Genomic DNA, 24,454 nt, shown 5'->3' on the forward strand with positions numbered 1-24,454 from the left:
CCCCGCCCTGGGCGGAGCCGCCGCCCCGCCCGCCGCAGATCTGGTTCTGGCGTCTGGCTCCTGCGCCGCGGCCCGACCCGGCTATCGCGCGGGCGGAGCCGGGCGGCGAGGCTGCTGCTGGCAGATTGTGCCGGACTGCGGGCCGCGACATGGTGAGCAGAACCGGGAAGGGCGGGCGGATGAGGGGGAAGGGACGCGCCGGATGGGCCCGGGTGCGGCGCTGACGGGTCGGCGCCGCGGACGCCGCGCGCGGGCGGGGACTCTTTGTCCTCCGCGGCGCGACTGGGACAAAGGAGGCGGTGGGGGGCGGAGGCTGCTCGGCGGGACGTCTGTCCCTCTCCACGACCCGCGGTTCTGCGCCCCGAGCGGATCCTCCGGGCTGCCCCGAACACTCACTCCCAGCCTTGACGGGATTCCTGGCAGAGTCCCAGCATGGTCAAGATGGATCAAGGGGGATGGGGGCCCAGGGAACATCTGGAGTCGGTTTCGTCAGTGGGGAAACTGAGGCCGAGCCTTAGCGTTTGTTCCCTATCCGGTCGGCAGTGACCGCGCGACGTGGGCTTGACTCCTGGTCCACCTCCCCGCCCCCCTCCCCCAAAAAAACCCAGGTCAGGCGGACTTGATTTGTCTCTTCAGCTGTCGTTTCCTCCGCAGCTGTCGCCCCCTGAAGGGGCCCCTGCTTCCCTCACGCCTCGCCTTGCTCCTTCTGTAGTGGGGGAGACGCGGCGTCGCCCGGCACTGCGCCTGCACGCCGCCCGCGCTTTGCACGCGGGAGCTGCTGGGGCGCTTGTCATCGGGGTCTAGTCCTCGGCCCAGGTCACCTAGACTAGCTCCTAGGAAGAGGTCAGACACCGATTCACTGCTCTCAGCCTCCAGGAGAGAGGAGACAGGTCAGGTAGATGCCGTTTTAGAATCAGGTTTGAAATCGGTAATTTAGGATCCAGACTACCTGGATTGAATAACCGCACATCCACTTTTAAGCTGTGTGACCTTGGGCAGCTGACTTAACTTCTCTAAGCTGTATTTGTCAAGTGGCAAGAGTAGTAACTCAACTCTAGGATTGTTTTGAGGCAGAAATTTTGGAGAGATCTACATGAGATGTTGAGCTCAAGCGTTCGACACCAAGGAACTTTTTCAGCATCTGCTATTGGATCACTTCCAAAGTTCTATGGCTCAATAGGATCCTGAAGAGCGCCCGGCAAGTGATTTACACAGGAGGGCGAGGACTCAGGCCTGGACCATGAGACTGCAGCTGACCTTGGGGCAGTCTCCAAACTTCTCAGCCCTCGGTTCCTCTCCTGCCATGAGATCTGGCAGTGGTGTGGCATCTGGAGCAGGTTTCTCTTCTAGAGGGCAAGGTGGAGGGTGAGGGGACAGTGGACACAGCCATGCTGCATGTTAGCTCTCCTTCCGATGCTGTTATCCTTATCTATGCTCCTGGATGGCAGAAGCCCTCTGTGATGCTGACTGCTGGGGTTTGGCAGAACAGAACCTGGGGCAGGAAATAGTTCTGGCCTGGGGTCCCCAAAGAGGATACTTGGCAGGTGGCTTTGTTGGAGGGTGGGACAGCACTGGAAGCTCCTGGGCATTAGCTGGCCCTGAAATCAGGAGATGTTTCTTGCTCCCTTGGAGTGCCCCAGAAAGTGGGGGCTTTGGGTGGAGTGGGGCACAGCTGAGTTCAGCAGCACTCGTGGTGTGCCCAGTGAAGTGAGGAGCAGTCAGCCGGTGTCCCCAGAGAAGAGGCTGTTTGTGACATTGGGTCTGTGCCTTGGGGTGCAAGGAATACAGGGGAAAGGGAGGTCATCAGGAACAGTCTGATGTGGGGTAGAGAGGGGACTCAGCTTGCCTGTTGCCTATGTGCCCTCTGAGCTGAGCATGAATGGTGGGGTGAAGAGTGAGTTTGGGGATCCCGTGAAGAGGTAGGGGTAACAAAAACCATCACCAAGGAAGTCCCAGTCTCCTAGAGGAGACCGCTGCCCAGAAGTCACACTGTGTGTCATTTGCTCTGGGTCTTGAGACACCAGGCCCAACAATTCTCAAGCATTGCACACGGGGGTGGCTGTGGAGTGCCCAGGCCTGTGCTGACCAGTGCTCACCTAGAAGTTGTCACTGCTGTTGCTTCCAACAAGGGACAGGATATGGCCTGTGCTCTAGCTGACCCCGGGCCTCAGTTTGCCCATCTGCAGAATAGCATGGTCAAGGCAAGTGAAGAGATAAGGTGGATTGGGGTGTAATTGCTCTGAGGTACTCCTGGGATTGTCCTCAACTGGGCTGTGTTTTGTGCAGACCCACAGGCCTTGGTGGATGGAATGGAGGTCTGTCAGTGGTGTGCAGAGGGTTATACTAGCCAGATGCAGGGTGTCCCAGCTTCCTCTGGACTCTGCTTCTCTACTGCCACCCTTTCCTGCCCCAAGCATGAAGAGTTTGCTCCATGGTTCTTAACCTGTGGGTCATGACCCTCTGAGGGTCGAATGACCCTTTCACAGGGGTCGCCTAAGACCATAGGAAAACACATATTTACATTACTATTCATAACAGTAGCAAACTTAAGTTATGAAGTAGCAATGAAAATAATTTTATGGTTGTTATCAGCACAACACGAGGAGCTGTATTAAAGGATCACAACATTGGGAAAGTTGAGAACCACTATTTTAGTGTTCCTGTTTGGGCTCAGACCTGTTAGGCACCACATGCCTTGCCTTGCCCCTGTCTGAGCTTGGCTTACATCCTCTTTTCCCAAAGTCTGCTGGCAGGCATGGGGACCTGTGCTTAGGAGTCTGGGAGTAGGTGGAGTTAGGGAGCTGGCTCAGGACTAGGGTGCTCTGATTGATCCGCAGGAGAGCTAGATCTCTTTTAACTCACCACCACAGGCTTGGAACACCCAGCCAGCTTTTACTGAGCACCCACTGTGTATCATTGGTAGGGTAGTGAGGCATGACTGTGAACATGAGGGACAGTGACCTTTTCTTAGACTCTCTGGAGGCCACAGGTCAGGAGATAACAGCCAGGGAAACACTCCCTAAACCAGGAGACCTGCAGATAGCAGACAGCCGTAGGCAAGACTGGGGTGTGTGTAGGGATGCAGGCTGGGCAGTGTGGGAAGAGGCAGCACCTGGAGTCCTGGAAGCAGCCCCAAGAGCCACCTCTGGGAAAGTTTCCAGCCCAGTACTAAGGAAAGAGGCAGCCACAGGACTGTTCAGGAGGCATGGGTAGCCAGGCTTCCAGCAGAGGGTGAGACAACCTCAGGAGTCCCCCTTCTGAGGCCACTGTCAGGTTTAGGTCACTACTCAGGAAACACTTGGTAAATGAAAAAAGAAAGAAGCCCATTAGGACTAGGCAGAGGTCACAGGCCAGGCATGGCTGGCTGGGTCACGAGTCTTTATGCTCAGAGGTCTGTCCACCTCCAGGCCTGGGGCCACCATAGTGGACAGGAGTTTGAGGTCATCCCTGCTCTCCTGGGGTCCCTCTGGGCTGGAGCTGCTTGTGCCTCAGTTTCCTCATTAGTTCCAGGACAGCTGTTTCCCTCAGATCATGGTACCATTGTTTGATTTTCCACTTGCTATCCCAGAAGCACTCCAGACCCCAAACACACACTTCCCCTTCCTGTCCCAAAGAGAACAGGACAAAGGGTAGATGGAGCAGACCACAGTGTCCTGTGTGGTCTGGCTGCATGGGCTGTGGGAATTGATGTTGACAGGGTAGGTGCCAGGCTACGGAGCAAGCAGAGCACTCTTCGGACATGCAGCTCTGGGGATGGGGGAAAGGCCAGGGGCTCGGTGGCCATGCCAGGGGAGGGAACTTCCTTGGCCTTCTGGTTGTAGAGGCTTCCTTCCTGGAGTGAATGTAAACTAGGTCAGATTTTCTTCCTCCACCTCCATGTGGGTGCCATTTGGGGCTAGGTTATTCTTTGTTGAGGTTTTGGGGACTGTTCTATACCTTGAAGGGTGTTGAACAGAATCCCTGGACTCTGCCTACCAGGTGTGGTCAGGTGCACAGTTGCCCCCAGTTGAAACCTCGTGATCAAAGGTTAGGCAATGGAGCATCCTGGGCAGAAGGAACTGTGGAGGCAGAGGCCTGGGCCCAGGAGGATACTGGAGAGCACAAGGCTGGGAGCTTTGAGCAGGAATGGGAACACATTGTCAGTCACTATAAGCACTTGAGCATATCCTGTGTGCTCTGATTGCAAGAGTGGACAGCCAGCCAGTTGAGTGGGACCCAGGCAGCTCGACTCTAGAGAGCACGACGTTTGAGAATCAGAGGATGCTGCCCCTCCCTGCCTAGAGCTCCCCTGCAGTCGGTGCAGGGGATGAAGGTGGTACTCCGTGGTTACAGGGCCTTGGTCCTGGATACTCCAGGGCATTGATTCGGCTGTCTGTGACCTTCAGGCGGACCTGACCCCCAGCAGCCTCCATGGCTGAGTGAGAGTCATTTCTAATTAAGGGGATTATTGCTCAAGGACGCAGCAAGTTCCATCCTGTTTGGAGGGAGAATCTTCCTGTACTGTCTACCTGAGTATGTGGATGAGAAGACTTTGGACATTCAAGTCTTATTCAGGGAGGTTGTGCTTGGCCTATGCAGAACACTCCTCTGGAATCTTCATTCCTCTAACTACACTGATGTTCATTACTAATTGGCATTAGTAAGAAAGTGGGGGACCTCGAGACACGGGAGCAGCCTGCTGGATTCAGCTGCTCGGAGGCCATGGTAGCAAAGCCCTGATCCTGGGGGCAGTGGTGGACTGGGCTTTGGGGTACCACCTAGAGATTGGAGTCCAGATTCTACAGGCCTTGTGTATCCCACGGTCTCCTTCTCCTTTGCCACTCAAAACCTTGTCTACAGATGAGAACTGGGCTCCTGTAGCTAAGAACATCTCAGCTCTCCGTGGCCTGGGATCACTCCCTCAGCATACCTGAACCCAGCTGGCACTCACTTCCTGTTGCCACTCTTAACAGGATGATGCCCCAGGTTCTCCCTCCTGCCCTCCGAGCGCTAGCAGTACTGTTCCCCTGCCGTGAATGCTCTTCCTGCCAGTGTGGCCTCCCTGAAGCTCACCTACCCATCCAGTTACATCACAGCACCTGGTCCCCTGTGCTTCTGATGTGACCACACCTGGACAGGAGCCAGCTACCCCACCCTCCTGCCTTCCCTGGAGCTTCCCCCGTACCTTTGTCTTCCAGGACCTGCTTCACTGCTGCTTGTCCGCCCCACAGGCTTCCTGAAAACCAGGGTCTTCACAGATCAGCTGTGGCTCCACAGGACAAAAGCTGTTGGCTGTTGTGACCTCTTACCTGGGTCCAAGAAGGCTGAGACATTACGTGTTACCTGATCCCTCACAGGACCTATGCTGTTTCTCTACCTTTGGCTCCTCCCTCTCTAGCTCCCTGGACTAGTGGTTACTGGACATATACTGGTGCCGTCTTCTAGGGTGTCCACCTCCAGCTAGGCATGGTGGCTTGGGCCTGGGATCCTAAGGCTCAGATGGCTAAGGCCAGAGAATCATGAGTGAGATAGCCTGGGCTACAGAGGAAGACTGTTGAAAGACAGACAAAAAAACAATGTACGCCTCCAACAGAAGAGCCAGATTAGTGGCCAGTCCTCTTGCAGCCTCTGCCTCAACTGTCATGGTGCCCATTTCCCTTTCCACCAGTAAGTCCACCAGAGTGACTTACTGACAGCGGAAACACCTGGGTGTCAGAAGTAGCTGGGGGAAGTAGGGTGGGTGAGCATCTGGGCAGACACAGTGGAAAGGAAATCCCACGGTTGTCACTGGGTTGAGGGCCAGTTGAGTTCACAAACCTAAAAACAGACCCCAGCAAGGGCCAACTGGGTGGCTGAGTCCCCTGCCAAGCCCCCGGTATAGTCTTTCCTGGCTTTGTCTTTCAGGATTGTCCTGTGCAGCCCGAATTCCAGCCTTGTTGAGCCAGCCACACCAAGAACTTCCCAGCAGAGAAGCCCCTCCAAACACTGACCATGTCTATTATGGACCACAGCCCCACCACGGGGGTGGTCACAGTCATTGTCATCCTCATCGCCATTGCTGCCCTGGGGGCCTTGATCCTGGGCTGCTGGTGCTACCTGCGGCTGCAGCGCATCAGCCAGTCAGAGGACGAGGAGAGCATCGTGGGTGATGGCGAGACAAAGGAGCCCTTTCTACTGGTGCAGTACTCTGCCAAGGGGCCATGCGTGGAAAGAAAGGCCAAGTTGGTGACCGCCAGTGGCCCGGAAGTGCATGGCTGAGCTGGGCTGTGAAGGCCCTGGTTCCTTTGCGGCCAGCCCAGAAGCACCGAGAGGGCCGAAGCAGACATGATGCTGTGTGAGAGGGGTTGACACTTGCTGGCATGGTCTCTTCGGGCTTCATCATCGCATGCACTGACTGCGGGTCCTGGCTGTTCCTGGCCTCCCCCCTCAGCCTCCTGGTGGGGCTGCCCATTGCAGGCAGTGGGCAGGCCTGACCTTGCTGGGGCTCATGGCCCCTTAGCGCTTTTGTTACTTGAATGTTTTAGCTGAGCCTGTTTTGATGGAGCTACTACTGTAATGCGTGAACTCACCAACCTGTGAACTGTAAATAGGCCCAGAAGCACGTGCTTAAAAGCCTTTGTGCTGATTTTTAAAAATACCACATAGAGCCCGTGGGGCTGGCTTGATGACTATACTCACAGTGAGCTGAGGCATGACCGTGGAGGGTCTTTGACTGGTCGGGCCCCAGGTGCCCTTGGCAGGGCTCACCGAGGTTTATCTGTGTGTATGGAAAGGAAGTGAAGGGCTAAGCAGCTGGGTGCTTGGGCGACTTCTGCTTGGTTAGTAATGGGTAGAAGAAAACCACACCCCTCCCTTTCGATAGCTTCAGCTTTGTTAAATAGCAGTGTGTGCAGATGGCAGTCACTGCAAGGAAGCTGCTGCATTTGTTTGGAAGCCTGTGACGGACGAGTCCCTGAGTCCTGAGGGCTGCCAGGCAGCTGAGCAGAGCAGTCTCTTGCCCTTTGGTCTTGAGCATGCCCAGTAGTACATCCCTTCAGCACAGGCCTTGCAGATCCTGCTCTGGTCCTCTGGAAACACCAGAGCCTGTGGTGGCTACTTGAAGTCTGAAACGCAGTTGGCCCAAGCAAGCAAGGTTTTGTTTTGTATTTAATACTTTCTGCACTGGAGTGGAGGTGGGGGTATGGGCGATTCGGTGTTGTTGTTGTTGTTTCCTTCCCACCTTTTCACAAGTGAGCTTCCTTTCCTCTCCAATGACTGCCCACTGGCTGGGTATTGGGTTTCACTTAGATCCACGGAGCTTTGCAGACAGAGCCCCCTGACCCAGCTCTAATGGCACTATGTGCTATATAAGATCGTTTCTAGTGTGTACATATGCATTTACAACAGCCACCAGGATTCAAATTCAGGGAGGTAAGGGAGCCAGCAGCATGTATGTCCGGGATATCCTTAAGTCCATGCCTATAAACTTGCTTAGATGTTAATCCCACCACTATAAGTGCATTCTAAACCATTATGATGAAAACACGAATGTGCTGGCATCTTTGGTGATGAATAGGTGGCCAGCCCTGGATTGGCCAGCATACCAATGGGCAGGAAGCAGAGAACTTCAGGCCAGGCTGGAGACAGCTTTAAAATGCATGTGAAACTAATCCATTCTCTGGAACCCCGAGGGAGGAGCTGTAGGGACACTTTTTAGCAGTGTATGCCTCAAAGCGGGGCTGTGTGTATCAAATGTTAAGGAACAGCTCTAGGTGAGGGGAGACAGCTGGAAGGACATTTGTGAAGGTAGGAATAAGACACCTCTGGTGGGCTGCTGCAGTAAGAACAGCTTAAACTCTTGGACCCCGGTGAGATAACTAAGTCTTGGAGGTGGTAGTAAGGGGTAGACTGGCCACCGGCAGAGGCAGCTTAAGCTAGCTTGGATGCATGCTGGACCTGGAAGCAGTGACTCTTCAGGTCTAGGAAGTGAACAGGAGGTATGAAAGGATCTGCCCCAGAGCTGGCAGAGGCTGAGGGTTTTGATCCATTCTCACCCCACTTCAGCTTTCTACCTCTAATTCTCCTTGCAGCCAGCAGCCTGTCTACTGCTGATCCTTTAGCTCCACCATCCATTGATCCAAGAACAGGTTGATCTAGGCTTTCAGTGTGAGCCTGGCTCCTGGAAATGCTCAAATCACTCCACTGTCAGACATGTTGCAGCTTTTACTATGCCAATGAAATTTCTCTTTTTCAGACATCACATTCTTACCAGTTACACTTTCGGGGAGCTTCCCGTTTCCTCCCCCAGTTGCCAGGGAGGTCTTTGGCATTTGAGTCAGCCCATCCAGTGGGATGGATTGCAGAGTAACTTTAGGCACTGTGGGGCGCTGGTAGAGGTCATAGGGAGAAAAATGAAACACCTATAGAACTAGTGAACAACCACACAAGTCTTCCCTGTCCTTGTTTATCACTGGCTACCTTTGTTTTCTAAGTGTACACCAGAGCCATACACTCCAATGGTTAATAAGTTATGACCTCTCCTCAGATTCTTTCTCAATAGTGCAACCTTTGTGGTGAGGTCTTCTGATGAGTAAGAAGCTAGCCTTTCATCCTGGGGAGCAGGCAGGAACGCCAAGACTGATTTTCCTAGATAAATCTTCAAATGGACTGTGCTACTGTTGTGTCTCAAAGCTACCAAGTTTGTGCAATAAGTGGAAGGGAAGGGATACCATTCCTGATCAATAAATGCTGAATGACATTCAAGTTCATTTTCTAGACCACTGAGAAAATCTTTATTTACAATAAATCTCAATAAAATTTTCATAAATATATTCCCAATGTACAGTTTTTACCTCTGATTCCTTCATCTCATTCAAAAGTTAGTCTGTCCTGTTCTCATGCTTCCTCTCTGATGCCAGAGTGGAGCTGGTGGTAGAAGGTGGAGGGGTGTCACCAGGTAACTGGGTAGCACCCATGGGCTTAGAGTGGTTGGGGCGAGCCTTTTCCAGAGGGGCTGGTTCCTTAGCTCCACCCTGACCCTCCAGCTCCTTCTCCATAGTGGCCACAAGGATCTTGAGCCATGAGTGCTCAGGGAGGGGGGTCTCTGAGGCACTGGCCAGCTCTTGGAGCTCACGGGCCTTCTGCACATACAGGGCCTGCAGTTTCTGGCTGTGGCGACGGAGCAACCTGTGCTGTTGCTCCAGAGCACGCTGTCGGCGTAGCAGGCGGTGCCCATCCCTGCGGGCACTAAAGAGCCGGCCCTCTACCTTCTCCTGTGTGCGGCGTAGGCTGCTCATCTCGGACCTTAGCTTCTGCATGGCATTCTCCACGTGAGAGATGTGTTCACGCTGCAGGACTGCCTTGTTCTGAACACATTCTTGGGTAGGAGGGCTGATGCCAAGGTCCTGAGGGGCAGAGGCAGGGTCTGAGTGATGCAGAATGAACCTCAGCAGATTTGGAAGGGTGATGGGGAGGTCTCCAGGGTATTTCACACTGAGGTCCTTTCTGGAGAGGAAGGAAAAATCAAAAGTGAGGGTCTCAATAGGCATGATGCAGAGACAAATGGGACTTGATGTCAGGCTGGCCACTCTGCTGAGTTCTTACTGAAAAGAAGTGATGCCCATGCAATCAGCTCTCTGTGGAGTTGAGGTACTCCACAGACTTGCACTTCAATTGTAATGAAATTTGACTTAAAAGTGTTTGTTCCTCAGAACAGAACTCAAGTGTCTGCACTTAACTTTCAGACAAGCACGCTCATGCCTAAGCCCAAAACCAGTGAATTGGGGAGGAGGAAGAATCTGTCTGATCTACAATGGTTGGTGATCAGTCCTGGAACAGGGCTGTCCTCTGTTATCATGGCTTTTAACAGTACTCAGTAAAACTGAAAAAACAAATAAACAAAAAGCCAGTAATAGCATATACTTAATGCACAGTATCTATAGCATAAAGTATTGTTGGCTGGCGGGGACTGTACCCCACCCTGGCTGGGGACACTGGGCTCACACCTGGACAGGCATTACTGGCAAATGGACCAACCAAGGGACTAAGATGAATTACAGCCACTCAGCCCTGACAGCACAGAAGTGAGTTTGGTGACATTCAAAGGGGTTCGTCCCTATGTCTTTGTTCCATGCTCTGATTCAGAAAAGTCCTTTTTAGAACTTGTCATTTAATTGTCCAGCCACCAAAGTTTCTCTCATGGGTATGTTTACCCGTGCATACACAATCTAGCTACCATAACTTAAAACACTACTTTCTACAGTTCTGCCTGAGGTTAATCACCATACAGAAATCAACACTCTCAGAGAGTAAAGGAATGCAGCTGATAAGACCCCAAAGGCAGTGTCCCACGATGCTCTGCTCAGTGCTATATGTCCTCAGACAAGTGGTGTGGGCTCTGTAAAATGTGGATAAGACTGTCATGTGCCTCAGCGGGCTGTTGTAAGGGTTAAATGAGTTAAGTGGATGTTCAACATTAGCTTTTTCAAAATTGCATTTTTAACCAGGTATGGTGCCATACATTTATAATCCCCCAGTCAGGAAGATCACAAGTTTGAAGCAAGCCTGGGCTACATAGTGAGACTAAGTCTCAAAAATGAGAAAAACAAAAACAAAACAAAAAACATGGTTCCTTAATGTACCAATTCGGGGCTGGAGAGATAGCTAAGTGGTTAAGAGTGTTGGCTGCTTTTTCAGGACCTGGATTCAATTCCCAGCACCCACATGGTAGCTCACAACTGTAACTCCAGCGTCAGGGGATTTGATTCCCTTTTCTGGCCTCTGAGGGCACTGCACACACATGCTATACTGACATAAATGCAGGCAAAACACCCATTTACAGGGCTGACTGCTCTTCCAGTGGACCTAGGTTCAATTCCCAGCACATACATGACAGCTCACACCTGTCTGTAACTCCAGTTCTAGGGGATCTGAACACAGACATACAAGCAACCAAAACACTAATGCACATACATAAAATAAAAATAATAATAAAAAAAAACATTTACAAAGAAATAATCTTTTTTTTTAATTAAAAAGACTTGTGTGATGGCTCATACATTTAATCTCAGCACTAGGGAGACAGAGGCAGGTGGGTCTCTATGAATTTGAGGCTAAGCCTGGTCTATATAGCAAGTTCCAGGCCAGCCAAGGCTACTCTGTCTCAAAAAAACCAAAATAAATTAATAAAATTAAACAAAGTTAAAAATGGAAAAAGAATGCACTAATTAAAAAACTTGGGACACTAATTCCACACAAAGCCAGAAGCCAAACACTGAAAAATGAACAAAGTTGCTTTATTAATATGTAACCCTTTTCCTATAAAAAAAAATCACAAGAGAATTAAATCAGATATGCCAAACTGGGCATGGTAACTCACATTTGTAACTCAAGCACTTAGGAGGCTGAAGCAAGCCTGGGCATGGTGGCGCAGGCCTTTAATCTCAGCACTTGGGAGGCAGAAGCAGGCAGATCTCTGAGTTTAAGGTCAGCCTGGTCTACAAATTCCAGGACAGTGAGTTCCAGGACAGCCAGAGCTACACAAAGAAATCTTTTCTAGGGGAGGGTGGAGGGGCTGAAGCAAGAGCATAACTAGAAGTTTGAAGCTAGCCTGGACTATAGGTGAGATTCTATCTCACAAGAAAAAAGAAACCAGATTATGTCCCCCTCCATGTAATGTTTATGGGGGAGGGGGGAGTACCCTAAAAACGTTCAGGTAACAGAAAACAGAATTTCAGAGTTTGCAATGTCAGCTGTTTTTATCAATAATCTGGTAAGTGCTCTTTACAATAGATTTTCCCATGGAGCACTCAGCTTGACTATGGAGTAGATGGTTGGGCCTGCCACTCTATCAAGCAGCAATGGACCTGTCTTTTCTAGAGCCAAATTTAGATGCACCATTCCTGTGAAGAACTGTAAGACACCTCAGAATGTCTCTAGAGATGTTTACAGAATTAGACTGGTAAGCAGGATGCTATTTTGAAGTCTTGGGGTAATGCTATGGTTCCGTTAACTGTCATGCTAAAATGCTTTCATACTTTTCATTCATTTATTTATTTTTTGGTTATGTTTTGGTTTTGGAGACAAGGTTGCATTCTGTAGCCTTGGCTGGCCTGGAACTCACTATATAGACCAGGCTGGTCATAAACTCAGATCTGCCTGCCTCTGCCTCTTGAGTATTGAGATTAAAGGTTTGTGCCATTACACCTTTTTTAAAGAAAAATTTACCTTTTTAAAAATTGCATTTATTTTGTGTTTGTATACAGTTGCAATGGCCATCCTGTGGAGGTCAAGGGACATGGGAATTGGTTCTCTTCTTCCACCATTTGGATTTTCAGAACTCTTACCAGTTGAGTCACAGCTGTTTTGTTTTACTCAATATGTAGTCCAGGCTGACCCTGAACTTGTGATCCTCATCTCTGTTCCATGAACTGGGATCATGAGAGTATGAAGTGTGACATGCTTGGCTACTTTCTTTTTTCCTTTTTTTTTTTTTGTGGGGGAGAGAGGGTTTGACTCAGGATTTCTCTGTGTAGCCCTGGCTATCCTAGAACTCATTCTATAGACTAGGCTGGCCTCAAACTCAGAGAGCTGCCTGCTTCTGCCTCCTGAGTGCTGGGATTAAAGGCACATGCCCTCACTGCCCAACATATACTTTTTTTTAAAAAAAAAAAAGATCAAATGTTGGCCTTTAAAACATTTTTTTTCATACATTTTTTTAAAAGTAGCTAGGATACAACATATCTATAAACTGATTCCAAAAAGTAGTTCTTTTAATCTGGGAATGGTGGCTTGTTGTTCGAGATGTAACATGAATCTTAAAAGGTCTTATTAATAAAAAAAAAAAATCCAGAGCCAGATATTGGGGTGAAATCTGAAAGATCAGAGAAGCAGAGCAAGCCACAGCCAACCTCACTTTGCCAACTTCTCAGCCGATCCTGTTTCCATGAGTCCTCACCCCTGAGGGTCTTAGCTGAACTGCTGCTTAGTTCCTGTCTCCTCACACCTTATGTACCGTTCTCCACCCGCCATGTCACTTCCTGGGATTAAAGGCATGTGTGCTTTCCAAGCAAAGGGTGAGATCTCAAGTGATGGGATTAAAGGAGTGTGCCATTAATCCTGGCTCTGTTCCCAGTGTGGCCTTGAACTCACAGAGATCCAGACTGTCTCCCAAGTGATAAGATTAAAGGTGTGTGCCATCATTGTCTGGCCTCTGTTTAATCTAGTGGCTGGCTTGATCCTCTGATCCCCAGATAAGTTTTATTGTGGTGCATAATATATCACCACAGTGGCACCCTTCATTAACCTCAGTTCCCAGGGTTACATACTGAGTTTCGGACCAGCTTGAGAAACAATGTGAGACTGTGATCTTAAAGAATAGCAAAAAGGGGTTGGGGATTTAGCTCAGTGGTAGAGTGCTTGCCTAGCAAGTGCAAGGCCCTGGGTTCAGTCCTCAGCTCTGGGAAAAAAAAAAAAGTTGTTCTCCTGAAAGCATGGTAGTAAGAGATCCCACTGCTAGCTAGAGCTCCTCAGAAACAGTGAAGTTCTTCCTGGGTGTGCAACACTGGAGTATTCTTGTGGAGCATGTACCCAATGCATCTGCTGGGCCAGAGCTAGGCCCAAATATCTGCAGTTTGCAATGTCCTCTAGAGTAGGGTAGGCTGCTGGCTTGGGGACTGGCTCTAAGATAGCCCAGTGTAAGAAGGTGAAGATCTATATCCCAGCCAACACTTCTGAAGAAGAGAGGTAAGACCAGAGCAGGCCGTACTGTGGGCAGAGGGCAGGCCTTGGACTGCAATGGGGCACAGTCAATGTAGTTTGCAGGGATGTAAAAATCATACAATGCTCGTAGCCTTCACACCTCAGAACCAGCCATGTCAACACCTTAGCATTCTCCCTCTGCACATCTCCACCTTGTGTAGAGTTTGCATTTTCCATAGTACAGATGCCGCTTTATACTTTCACTAAAAATAGCAGGAGCAGGTGAACCATGAAAACAGTCTCATTACATATTACCCAGCGGTGTTTTTCGTTTCCCCTTCCGTGAGCCTTTGTACTTGATAGTTGATAGTCACAAGCCACTTACAGCTCTTGGAGCTGTCTACTGGCCCTCACAGTCCTTACTCAGCTGATTGCTTCCTGCTGGGCCAGTGGATCTCTATCACCTTGTGCACCCTTTCATTTATTTCCATACAAGCAATAGTCACATTACAATTTTCTCTTCACCTTCCGGGTAAGCCAAATGCTCTCTGGACCAGCTAATGATGAGCTCCCTCCACTTGTGCCCACCATCTGTTTTTAGGAAATGAGAAAAATCCCATTCCAAAACAATAAAGGCTTTGATTCACCAGACTCTCTGTGTTTAACAGACACAGGCAGTCTTCTACTCTTAATCAAGGGACACAAGAGGGGCTGCAGGGACCTTCAACTCAAAGAGCTTTGAGCCTTTCGAGCTGGAATTAAAGGTGTATGCCACCATACCTGGCCTGCATTCATTCTTTTATCATACACGGCAGCTCCAGAAGTGGAGTGCTGGCCAAGCATGTCCCTCTTGTGCACCTGTCCTGCAGGTGTCTTTCCGTCCATGCACACATGCTCATTAGTCCACTTGCTGAGAGCCTTTGCCTGCAAAGGCATTTACTGTGTGCTCTAACTTTAGTATTTTTTAAAAGTATGTTTGGAATTCAAAAATTACATATCATTACGCTACATGCCCAACTTGTGTCCACACAGACGAAATTGCTGGTGTTAGTGTGTCCATGATTTCTTGATTATATGGCAATTTAACACATCTCAGAGAGAAAATGGCAGAGCCAGCAGCAGAACAGACTGAGTCACGCACTGTTTTTAGTATGTGATCTGACAAGCCCCTGCTACGACAGGAAGTATTCTAGCACACATTCTTTGAGATAAAGGGCAAAAACAGAGGCAATGATTTGACAGTCCAAGGAAGCCCTCTCCCAGAGAGGCCTGATAAGCACTGAAGTGGGACAGTGACTTGTGAAACACAAGAAGTTACAACAGTGACCACAGCATGGGCCAGGGCCCTCCCTATAGGATCCTGCAAACACATTTTCCACAGGGGACGTGAGTGGATCTCCATGTGGACCTGTGTGTGAGAAGGGGTCAGCACCCACCTTCCTTAGCTTTGAGGGTTTGTTCCCCTTTTTTGTGGAAACCTTTGGACCTACACTCAATGCCAAGCCTAGCTCTCTCTGCTAATGTCCCACTCGTTTATAGTAGCTTTCAGTTGGGTGACAACAACATCAGAACAGACTGTACACATGCAGAGAGAGCTCCCTAGGAATGGAGCAGTGGGTAGGGGCTGCCAGTATCTCCCTGGGTGAGAGGGACCAGCAGGTATCAGTAGGATTCATCCCACACAAACATGAGCACTTTCTACAGGTTCACACAGATATGAAAGCTAATTAGTTCCCAGAGTCACATGAATGCTTATGTAAGAAAGACCTTAGAGAAGAGCAAGTGTCAAAGAAAACCAGCACATGTCAGGCGTGGTAGTACATGCCTTTAATCCCAGGGCTTGGGAGGCTGAGTTCAAGGTCAGTGTGGTCTACATAGTAAGTTCTAGGACAACCAGAGCTACACAGTGAGACCTGTCTCAAAAACAAAAACAAAAACAAACCAAAAACAGAAAGAAAATCACAACACATGACATTACAACACTGGATCTCTTTTCCTCTGTATCCCTAATGGCACGATTTTAACAATAGTGTAGAACACAATGAAAGATTTACAACAGAAGCCCATTTCACCTTCAAGCTTCAACAGGAAAATCCCACCTGCCCAATCCTGAAAAAAATTCAGCCTTACCTATTGCAGGGAAAAAACAAAACAGTAGGAAGACGGTCAACCATGAATTCCCAAGGAAGATCATTCTGAGACACATCGATCCTGACAGAGGCAAAGGGAAAGGGTTGGTAAGACACGACTGGCCAAACCTGAAGAACCTGGAGTTCCTCTATGCTCCAGCTTGAGTCAGGCACCTACACATTAAGAACATGAGCCACTGTCCACCCTGGGTAATACAAGAACCTAAAATGAAACATAAATCTCCCAAGATGCCTCAGTGAAGGAGTACTTCATCTGCTGACAGGATCTGGTGAGCATTTCAATTGGTGCATTAGTTCTAGAAAAAGAAAGCTATTAAGCACAGCACACACAGCAGGTCTCTTTGAAGATTACACTTTATAGTCTGTAAATCTGAAGGCCAGAGTGCCACTTCTTCTTCCTTTTTACACTTCTATTTCCCCCATCATGGAGTCTCGCTGCTAAAGCTGGTCTAGTTCTCACTATTTAGCACAGGATGGCATCAAACTCTCAATAGCCATCTTGTCTCATCATCCCTAGTGCTGGGATTACTGGTATGTGCCACCAAGGTCAACAGATTAATTTATGAGTATAAAAAATGGCATCTACTAAATCACCCACCCTGTGGTCAATTACTGTGGAATAATCTACAACTGCTCTGGTGAATGGCCCTCCAGCAGCACTGAGCTGGGCAGGTGATGAGGATCCACACACAGGGCTGATGGCATCCTTTAAATGGGGGATATTCATGACCAGTGCACACAGAAGATGAAAATGCCTGGACCTATTCATCTGGTGGAGGTTTTCAAAAGGTGTAAATGGTGTGAGATGATCAGGCAGTATAAACTGGAGTTATGTATTTGCTCAAAGTGGCATATGGGCAAGGGATGTAGCTGAGTTGGTAGAGTGCTCACTGAGCATAATTTGTAGCTAAGCCCTTCTTAAACCTGGCATGGTGATGCACACCTATAGTCCCAGCACTCAGAAGACAAAAGCAAGAGGGTCACAAGGTCATCCTTGGCTGCAGTTAGTTAGAGGCCAGCCTGGGAAACAGGAGACCCTGTTTCAAATATACACACAGAAAACTCCAAAACTGACACAGTCAAATGCAAATGCAATTTCCCTCCCCCAATACACCTTTTAACAAAATGTCATGTCTACCTCTGCCTGTGAAAGCCTGTCTGTGAAACACTAGAGACCCTTTCAGCCAAATGGTACTGGCCACCATATTTTATAATTGAGTGCTTTTTCTCTCCTAATGTGCACTTCAATGAAGAGTCAATTGTGAAGTGAAAATACTATAAAATACCCAGGGGAACTGCACTGGGCCACTGGAGGCTTCTGCCTGGGATCCTTTCAGGTGTGGCTTGTAAACTGACACAGGAGCAATCACATGGCTCATCCTTTATTCTAGTCCATTAGTTAAAGGAAAGGACCAATTTAGCAATGGACTGAAATGTTCACTGTGCCAACACTACTGACATACACTTTCCTGTTGCTGTGAAGAATGCTGTAAGGACTGACCCACACATCTCTGGAATCCCTACTTTCCTGCTGTGGATATCGTTCTGTATAAATAAAACACTGATTGGCCAGTGGCCAGGCAGGAAGTATAGGTGGGACAAGGAGAGAGGAGAATTCTGGGAAGTGGAAGGCGGAGTGAGGGAGACACTACCAGCCGCCGCCAGGACAAGCAGCGTGTGAAGATGCCGGTAAATCATGAGCCACGTGGCAAGGTATAGATTTATAGAAATGGATTAATTTAAGCTATAAGAACAGTTAGCAAGAAGCCTGCCACAGCCTTACTGTTTGTAAGCAATATAAGTCTCTGTGTTTACTTGGTTGGGTCTGAGCGGCTGTGGGACTGGCAGGTGACAAAGATTTGTCCTGACTGTGGGCCAGGCAGGAAAACTCTAGCTACACTTTCCTAAGTCCCAAAGTGAATTAACGGAGTCAAAAACGTACAACTGTTTTTTGTAACTTCTTGTACATGTCAATTCCATTAGCTATGTCTGACTATACTAACTTTATTTTATCAGTACAAGATCCTGTCACTTGGACACATTTATAAATTTAGTAAGTTTATTGGTGTTTTAATTTAATTTACATTTCTCAGGTTATAATTTCCCAGTTGTTTGTTTCTTCTGTCACATGCCTGTGTTCTTTGTATACACTGGAGTTTACCTGTCCTTAAGCTCCCCCGCCACGCTTTTTGCTTTGTTTTTTCCCCCCCAGACAGGGTTTCTCTGTGTAGCCCTGGCTGTCCTGGAACTCTCTGTAGACCAGGCTGGCCTTGAACTCACAGAGATTCAGCTGCCTCTGGTTCCCGAGTGCTGGGATTAAAGGCGTGGGCCACCACCACCTGGCCAAACATTTTATTAAAAACTCCTTCATGCTGGGGGTGGGGGGGTGGGGGGGGTGGCGCACCCCTTTAATCCCAGCACTCGGGAGGCAGAGGCAGGTGGATCTCTGTGAGTTCGAGGCCAGCCTGGGCTACAGAGTGAGTTCCAGGACAGGCTCCAAAGCTACACAGAGAAACCCTGTCTCGAAGAAGAAAAAGAAAAAAAAAAAAAAAAACCTTCACTATTTTGAGACAGGGTGTCTTATCTAGGCTTGTCTCTAATTCACTATGCAGCTGAGATGACCTTGAACTTCTGATCCTTCTGCCTCTACCTCCTGAGTGCTAGAATTACCAGCATGAGCCACCACCTGGTTCACCTGATTTATGCAGAGCTGTGGATTGAACCAGGGCTTTGTGTATACCAGACAGCACTCTATCACCTGAGCTACAGCCCCAATCCATTTTAAATGTGGCATACCTAGAATATGAACTCCTGAGCCTGAATACTGGTCCCTAATTTACATGTTCCATAATTATAGGCAAGTTGCTTAATATTTCTGTGCATAAGATTAATTAAAAGAAAACAATGGATAGATACAAGAGCTGCGCTGGGTGTTCTGAGGTTTAAGCCTATAAGTATGTAACAATCTCTCAGCACAGAAACGTCTCAAATTTGGCTCTGATTATTACTGAGAATACATAGCAGGCAGCAGGTAAAATATAAACATACATGTGCTTATGACTACTTTTTAAAGCATGTTTTTATTAGGACTAGGGATTATAGCTCAGTGGTAGAGCACTTGCTTTGCATGCATGAGGGTCCCGGGTTCAATCATACTACTAACAACAACAACAACAACAAAAAAGCATCAAGTATGCTGTTTTCACTGTACATACTTATAATGGAATATGTTCATCTTTTGTTATCTTTTCATCAGAAAGACTGTATCTCTATCTTCTGTTATTTTTTTTCTATGATCTGGTCTTTCACATTTAGTGGCAAGGATGGAGAGGAGAAGATATATATTAAAGCTAAGCTGCTCACTTCCTGATCTTACAAACTGGATTTAAGGGCTTAGTAAAGTGTTTATTACATAAGCATAAGAACCTGAGTTGGATCTCCAGAACACACAGACAACCACGTGTAGTGGTGCACATTTGTAATCCCAGTGTTAGGAGGCAGACACAGTAGGATCCTTGACCAGCCAGGCTAGCCAACTGGTGAGCTCCAGGTTCACTGAGACCCTGATTTTAAAAATAAGGTACATTACCCCATCAGTTAGCCATGAAGGTCCCAGAGGCCCTCCAAACAGCACAGGCTACTGCTATTGCTCTTGGCTGTTGACCAGAACTAGATGGTAAGACTCTATTGCAGACACCACACACCCTGGCTATAGGACAGAAAAATCAAGCTAGAAAGGAAATGGAAAGACTTCTCTTCTAACCACACATAAGATGCTACTGGGCAGCTGGGAAAGAAAAGTCATCAATAATGTTACCCAGTGGTAGACCTTGCATGCTACAATGCTGACCTCCATGCAGGATGTGCCCACAGGCACAACAGTGGCAGGAGTATTTTCTGGTTGGATTTGGATTTGAGGGCTAGGAGGGGATTCATGCCTGGTACTATAAAACCCATCAACAGACCAAATTTATTATTGTTGTTCTACTAAATGTACATGGTGTCGAACTGCCTTCTAAGCGTTTATGCTTATACCCACAGGCAAATGTTGCTCTCAGCTTTTATCAGAGAAGCTTCTGTTTGCAGCCAACAGCTGTGAATGCAGAAACTCAGGGAGACGGGAGATTTAAGAACAGATGACTGGGGGGATGGCCAATTGCAATTATGAACTCACAACATTTAGTCATGAACAGGGGAAGGGCTCATGGGCCTACCCCTCCTGGGGACCCATTAGCTACTGATGATGCTGGGGGAGGAGAAGTACTGATCTTCAATAGTGGAGCCATTGGTATGTCCTCTATGCTCTGTGTGTAGCTCCACACCCATGAGCACTGGGGCGACTCTGGTTAAACTCGATTACAAAACAAAAACAGCCAGAGTGGTGGTGCATGCCTTTAATTCCAGCACTTGGGGAGGCGAGGCAGGTGGAGCTCTGTGAGTTTGAGGCCAGCCTAATCTACAAAGCGAGTTCCAGGACAGCTAGAGCTGTTACACAGAGAAACCCTATCTATCTCGAGAAAAACAAAAACAAAATGACATGACATCAGGATGGGGAGAAGAGTGAGAGGGCTGACAGTTGGAAGAGTGAACAAAAGGTGGACCCTAAGTGTCATCAGGAAGTACATGTCAAACTGTCAAGGAGCTGGGTATGGTGGTGTACATCTCCAATCCCAGAACCCACGTGGCTCTGAGTCCAAGATCAACCTGGTTTACATGGTGAGTTCCAGGTCAGCCTAGGCTACATAGCAGACCCTGTCTCAAAATAAAACAAAGCAAGCATACCCACATACACAACTGTCAAGGAATAAATGTAATTAAACTGGTATTTGAAGGCAGATATGGTAACTTACAACTGTAACCCTAGCACTTGGTAAACCAAGGCAGAAGAACTGCAAGGAATTAAAGCCCAGCCTGGGTTACAGAGTAAGTTCAACCCATCCTGAATTACAAACAAAGGGCCGGGCGGTGGTGGCGCACGCCTTTAATCCCAGCACTCGGGAGGCAGAGGCAGGCGGATCTCTGTGAGTTCGAGGCCAGCCTGGGCTACCAAGTGAGTTCCAGGAAAGGCGCAAAGCTACACAGAGAAACCCTGTCTCGAAAAACCAAAAAAAAAAAAAAAAAAAACAAAGGATTCAAAATGTGTTTATACAAAAGGCCACATAAAGCACCATGGAATCACAAACCTAGACACATGGCTATTATCAAATTGATTTCACCAACAAAGAGGGAACAAGGGCAAAGGCTCTGAGTCCCAGGGCTGGGTGGCAATTCTAGGCATCCCCTTCCCAAGACATGCAAGCAGCCAAACCTGCACCTGTTTTCCTATGAATCCAATCAGCAATAAACATCTTCATGATCATTAGAGTCAAGCCCACCTACCACGGGCTAGGTGGCAGTGAGGACCCCATGACCCTATAGACTGGTGTCCTTACCTTGCCACGGTAAATGTGTCTTCTGGCAGGAGCCGAGCTAGCTGGATGAAGATGTGATTGAGAGATGGGCAAAAGCCGCACCACGGTGTGTAATAGAGCAGCAGAACATCCTGTGGGAAGGGGAGACAGTTACTCACACCTGGTCCTGGACCTCATTTCCTGCTGTGCTCAGAATCCTGAAGGCATTGAGTCACTGACTGTGCAGGATTCATGGCGAGATTTTTTTCATCTTTAGTTCTAATTATGTGCTTTCCTTACAGTCTCTGCAGTTAGAAATCTGCACATGTTCCACCACCAGACCACTCTGCATATCAGAAATAGTTTGTTTCCCCCCAATGACTACCTCTGTAGAAATGAAGAGGAATGGATGGCTTGAGTTTTGCCCCACTCCTGAGCCCCTAAGCCTGTTTCTTGTAGTGCTCTACCATGACGTCATCTCTCCAGTCCCATACCTGTTTCTGAAGGGTTACTTCCCAGAAGGTATCAGTTGTCACTTCAGTGATTAAATGCTGAGACGGAAACTGGGCAGAGTCACTTCCAGTAAGATGCCTTTTCAAGGGACTGTAGAGAACACTGAAGTTTTGAATAAAAGACTCTAAAAATAAAGAGAAAATGAGATCACCTTTGCTCTAGGTACAAGTAGGATAGCTCACCTACTTTAGAACTGAAATGATCTCCCATGCTTACTTTTTTTATTGTTGTGATTTTATTTGGGGGTTTTAGTTTTGTTTTGTTTTGAGACAGTGTCTTACTTTGTAGCTCTAGCTGACCTGGAACTTGCTATGTAGACCAGGATGGCCTTGAACTCAAGAGATCCACCTGCCTCTGCCTCTTGAGTAATAGCTTTCGCCTCCACACCCATCTCCATGGGTTGCTTATGTTTTTTATCACCTCAACTAAGCAAACCCTGGCACAACAGTGCCCAGGCTGCCATCATGCTTGACTTTGTATTAACTCAAAGTGGGATGAATTCCATCCTGCTCTTTTCCAAAGAGACTGCCACACATACACAGCATGAGAACTCACATAGCAATGCACACTGTACCTTCTGCAAGAGAGGCAGCTTTGAACGCTAAGCTCTTTAAGCATCACTACAAATGCAGTGACAGTACAATACAAGGATGTTTAATGATCATTAATCTGAGGCCAAGGAGCTTTTTTGTTTCCTTTATTAAAGTTCTCCAAGTTTTCTTTTTTTTAAAAGCTAACAAAAATAATTATACATGGTGGAAAAATATATAAATAAACCAAGTAATAAAAGCTCTAACTTAAGCCAACAATCTCACCCTTCCCATCAATACCATCATCTCAGAATCCTCTGCCTCAGTGAAGCAACACTAGTCTGAACTTTGCTTCTCTCTTCCAACTCCCTCCAACGGAGGTCTTGACAGACAATGGCTGGCCCTGCAGAAGCAGGAGGAAGTAAAGAGTGTCATGTGAACACTAAAGACATGTCCTTATCATAGCTGAACGACACTCAGTTGTCTATAGTTTTGGACTGTGAAACCAAGATTTTTCAATCTGAATGAAGCCTAAATTCTGAAGCTACCCGAGCTGACTTAGGAGTTAACCCCCCAAGTAACTTATTTTACAAGGACTCTCAAAATTGCTACCAAGGATAGAATAGCTGGCCCAAGAGAGAATAGCTGGGCCCCAGTTGATATAAAAGATAAAATGAAGCCTGAAGAGGAATTCTTTCAGGAAACCCGAAAATTCAAAGTAATGTGTCTGAGCTTCTCTGAGCTAAGTATTACTCACAGAATCCAGAGAACTCAATTACCACTTACTTTAAAACTTACATGCTCACCTGGGTGTGGTGGCACACACCTTTAATTCTATAGCTTGAGAGGCAGAGGCAGGAGGATCTCTCTGAGTTTGAGGCCAGCATGGTCTACATAGTGAATTCTAGGACAGTCAGAACTATACAGACATACCCTATCTCAAAGAAGGAAAAAAGCCAGACAAGTAACAATAGCAAAAACATGGTTGGGAGTTGTGGAAAGACAGCATTCTGTTGAAGATCACTGGCTGCTCTTCCAGAGGACCTAGGTTCAATTTTCAGCATCTACATGGTAGCTCACAATTGCTTACAATTCCAGTTTCAAGAGATCCAATGCCCTCTTCTGGCCTCTCTAGGTACCAGACATACATACAGGCAAAATACCATACATATAAAAATAAAAATTTAAACTACATGCTTGGGGAGATGGAGAGATAGCTCAGCAGTTAAGAGCACTGACTGCTCTTCCAGAGGACCCAGGTTTTATTTCTAGCACCTACATGGTGGTTCAGAACCACCTGTAATCAGTTCCAGGGGATCTGATGTCCTCTTATGGCCTTTGCAGATACTGAACATGTGTTAGTATATAGACATACATGCAACAAAACACCCATGCACATAAAATAAAAATAAATATCAAAGCAAAATAAATTACAGTTGTTTCATTTTAAGAAGGCTCACGGAGTTGGGGATTTAGCTCAGTGGTACAGCGCTTGCCTAGCAAGCACAAGGCCCTGGGTTCGGTCCTCAGCTCCAGAAAATTAAAAAACAAAAAAAATTAAAAAAAAAATAACCTAATAAACTTGCCTGAGGATCAGAGGACAGAGCCAGCCACTAGATTAGACATATAGGTCAGGCAATGGTGGTACACACCCTTAATCCTATCACTCAGGAGGCAGAGATCCATCTGGATCTCTGTGAATTCAAGGATACACTGGAAACAGAGCCAGGCAGTGGTGGCACACACCTTTAATCCCAGGAAGTGATATCTGGGCAGAGAAAGGTATGTAAGGCATGAGGAAACATGAACTTACTCTCTTTAGGCTGAGGATTTCATAGAGGTAAGAACTAGTGGCTGGCTGCTCTGCTTCTCTGATCTTTCAGCTTTAACTCTGATATCTGGTTCTGGGTTTTTTATTAAAGGACCATCTTAGATTCCAACAACAAAGGTGGCTAATGTGAATGCTTCCTTCACCTGGACCAATGAAAGGATAGCCAGAAGGACTAGTACTAAGGGGAGCTCCGCTCACACTGCTTTCATACTCTCTCAACTTGGAAATCAAGTTCCTCTCACTATCAAATTCCTCTTCTCTTCATTTGGCAAGCAATGGCTCTCCCTGCATTTCCAGTGATGCTGAACTAACAAGGCTTTTGAATTTTTACTTTCCTGTGTTGTATGTCAGGGACTTTGGCAACATCCTGGGAACAGTACAGCA

General features: G+C 47.7%; 2 protein-coding genes across 4 annotated transcripts in view; one reads left to right on the forward strand and one right to left on the reverse strand.

Annotated features, from left to right (window-relative positions):
• Window positions 1–11: 11 nt before the first annotated feature.
• Window positions 12–8,789, forward strand: Snn (stannin). The gene is made up of 2 exons (XM_052759483.1): window positions 12–152; window positions 5,884–8,789. The coding sequence occupies exon 2, from the start codon at window positions 5,971–5,973 to the stop codon at window positions 6,235–6,237; it is 267 nt and encodes an 88-aa protein (XP_052615443.1). The 5' UTR covers window positions 12–152; window positions 5,884–5,970; the 3' UTR covers window positions 6,238–8,789.
• Window positions 8,723–24,454, reverse strand: part of Txndc11 (thioredoxin domain containing 11) — a 72,202-nt gene continuing 56,470 nt past the window's right edge. For all 3 annotated transcript variants that reach the window (XM_052759479.1, XM_052759480.1, XM_052759481.1), the window contains 4 exons: window positions 21,691–21,833; window positions 21,239–21,348; window positions 15,787–15,867; window positions 8,723–9,462 (listed from right to left, as the gene is read on the reverse strand). In XM_052759479.1, coding sequence (XP_052615439.1) covers window positions 8,838–9,462; window positions 15,787–15,867; window positions 21,239–21,348; window positions 21,691–21,833 — 959 coding nt within the window. In that variant the 3' untranslated portion in view covers window positions 8,723–8,837. The remainder of the gene's footprint in view (window positions 9,463–15,786; window positions 15,868–21,238; window positions 21,349–21,690; window positions 21,834–24,454) is intronic.

This window comes from Peromyscus californicus, unplaced genomic scaffold, assembly GCF_007827085.1.
Source record: "Peromyscus californicus insignis strain IS unplaced genomic scaffold, ASM782708v3 Scaffold_3__1_contigs__length_106647218, whole genome shotgun sequence".
In the NCBI taxonomy this organism is placed as follows: Eukaryota; Metazoa; Chordata; class Mammalia; order Rodentia; family Cricetidae; genus Peromyscus; species Peromyscus californicus.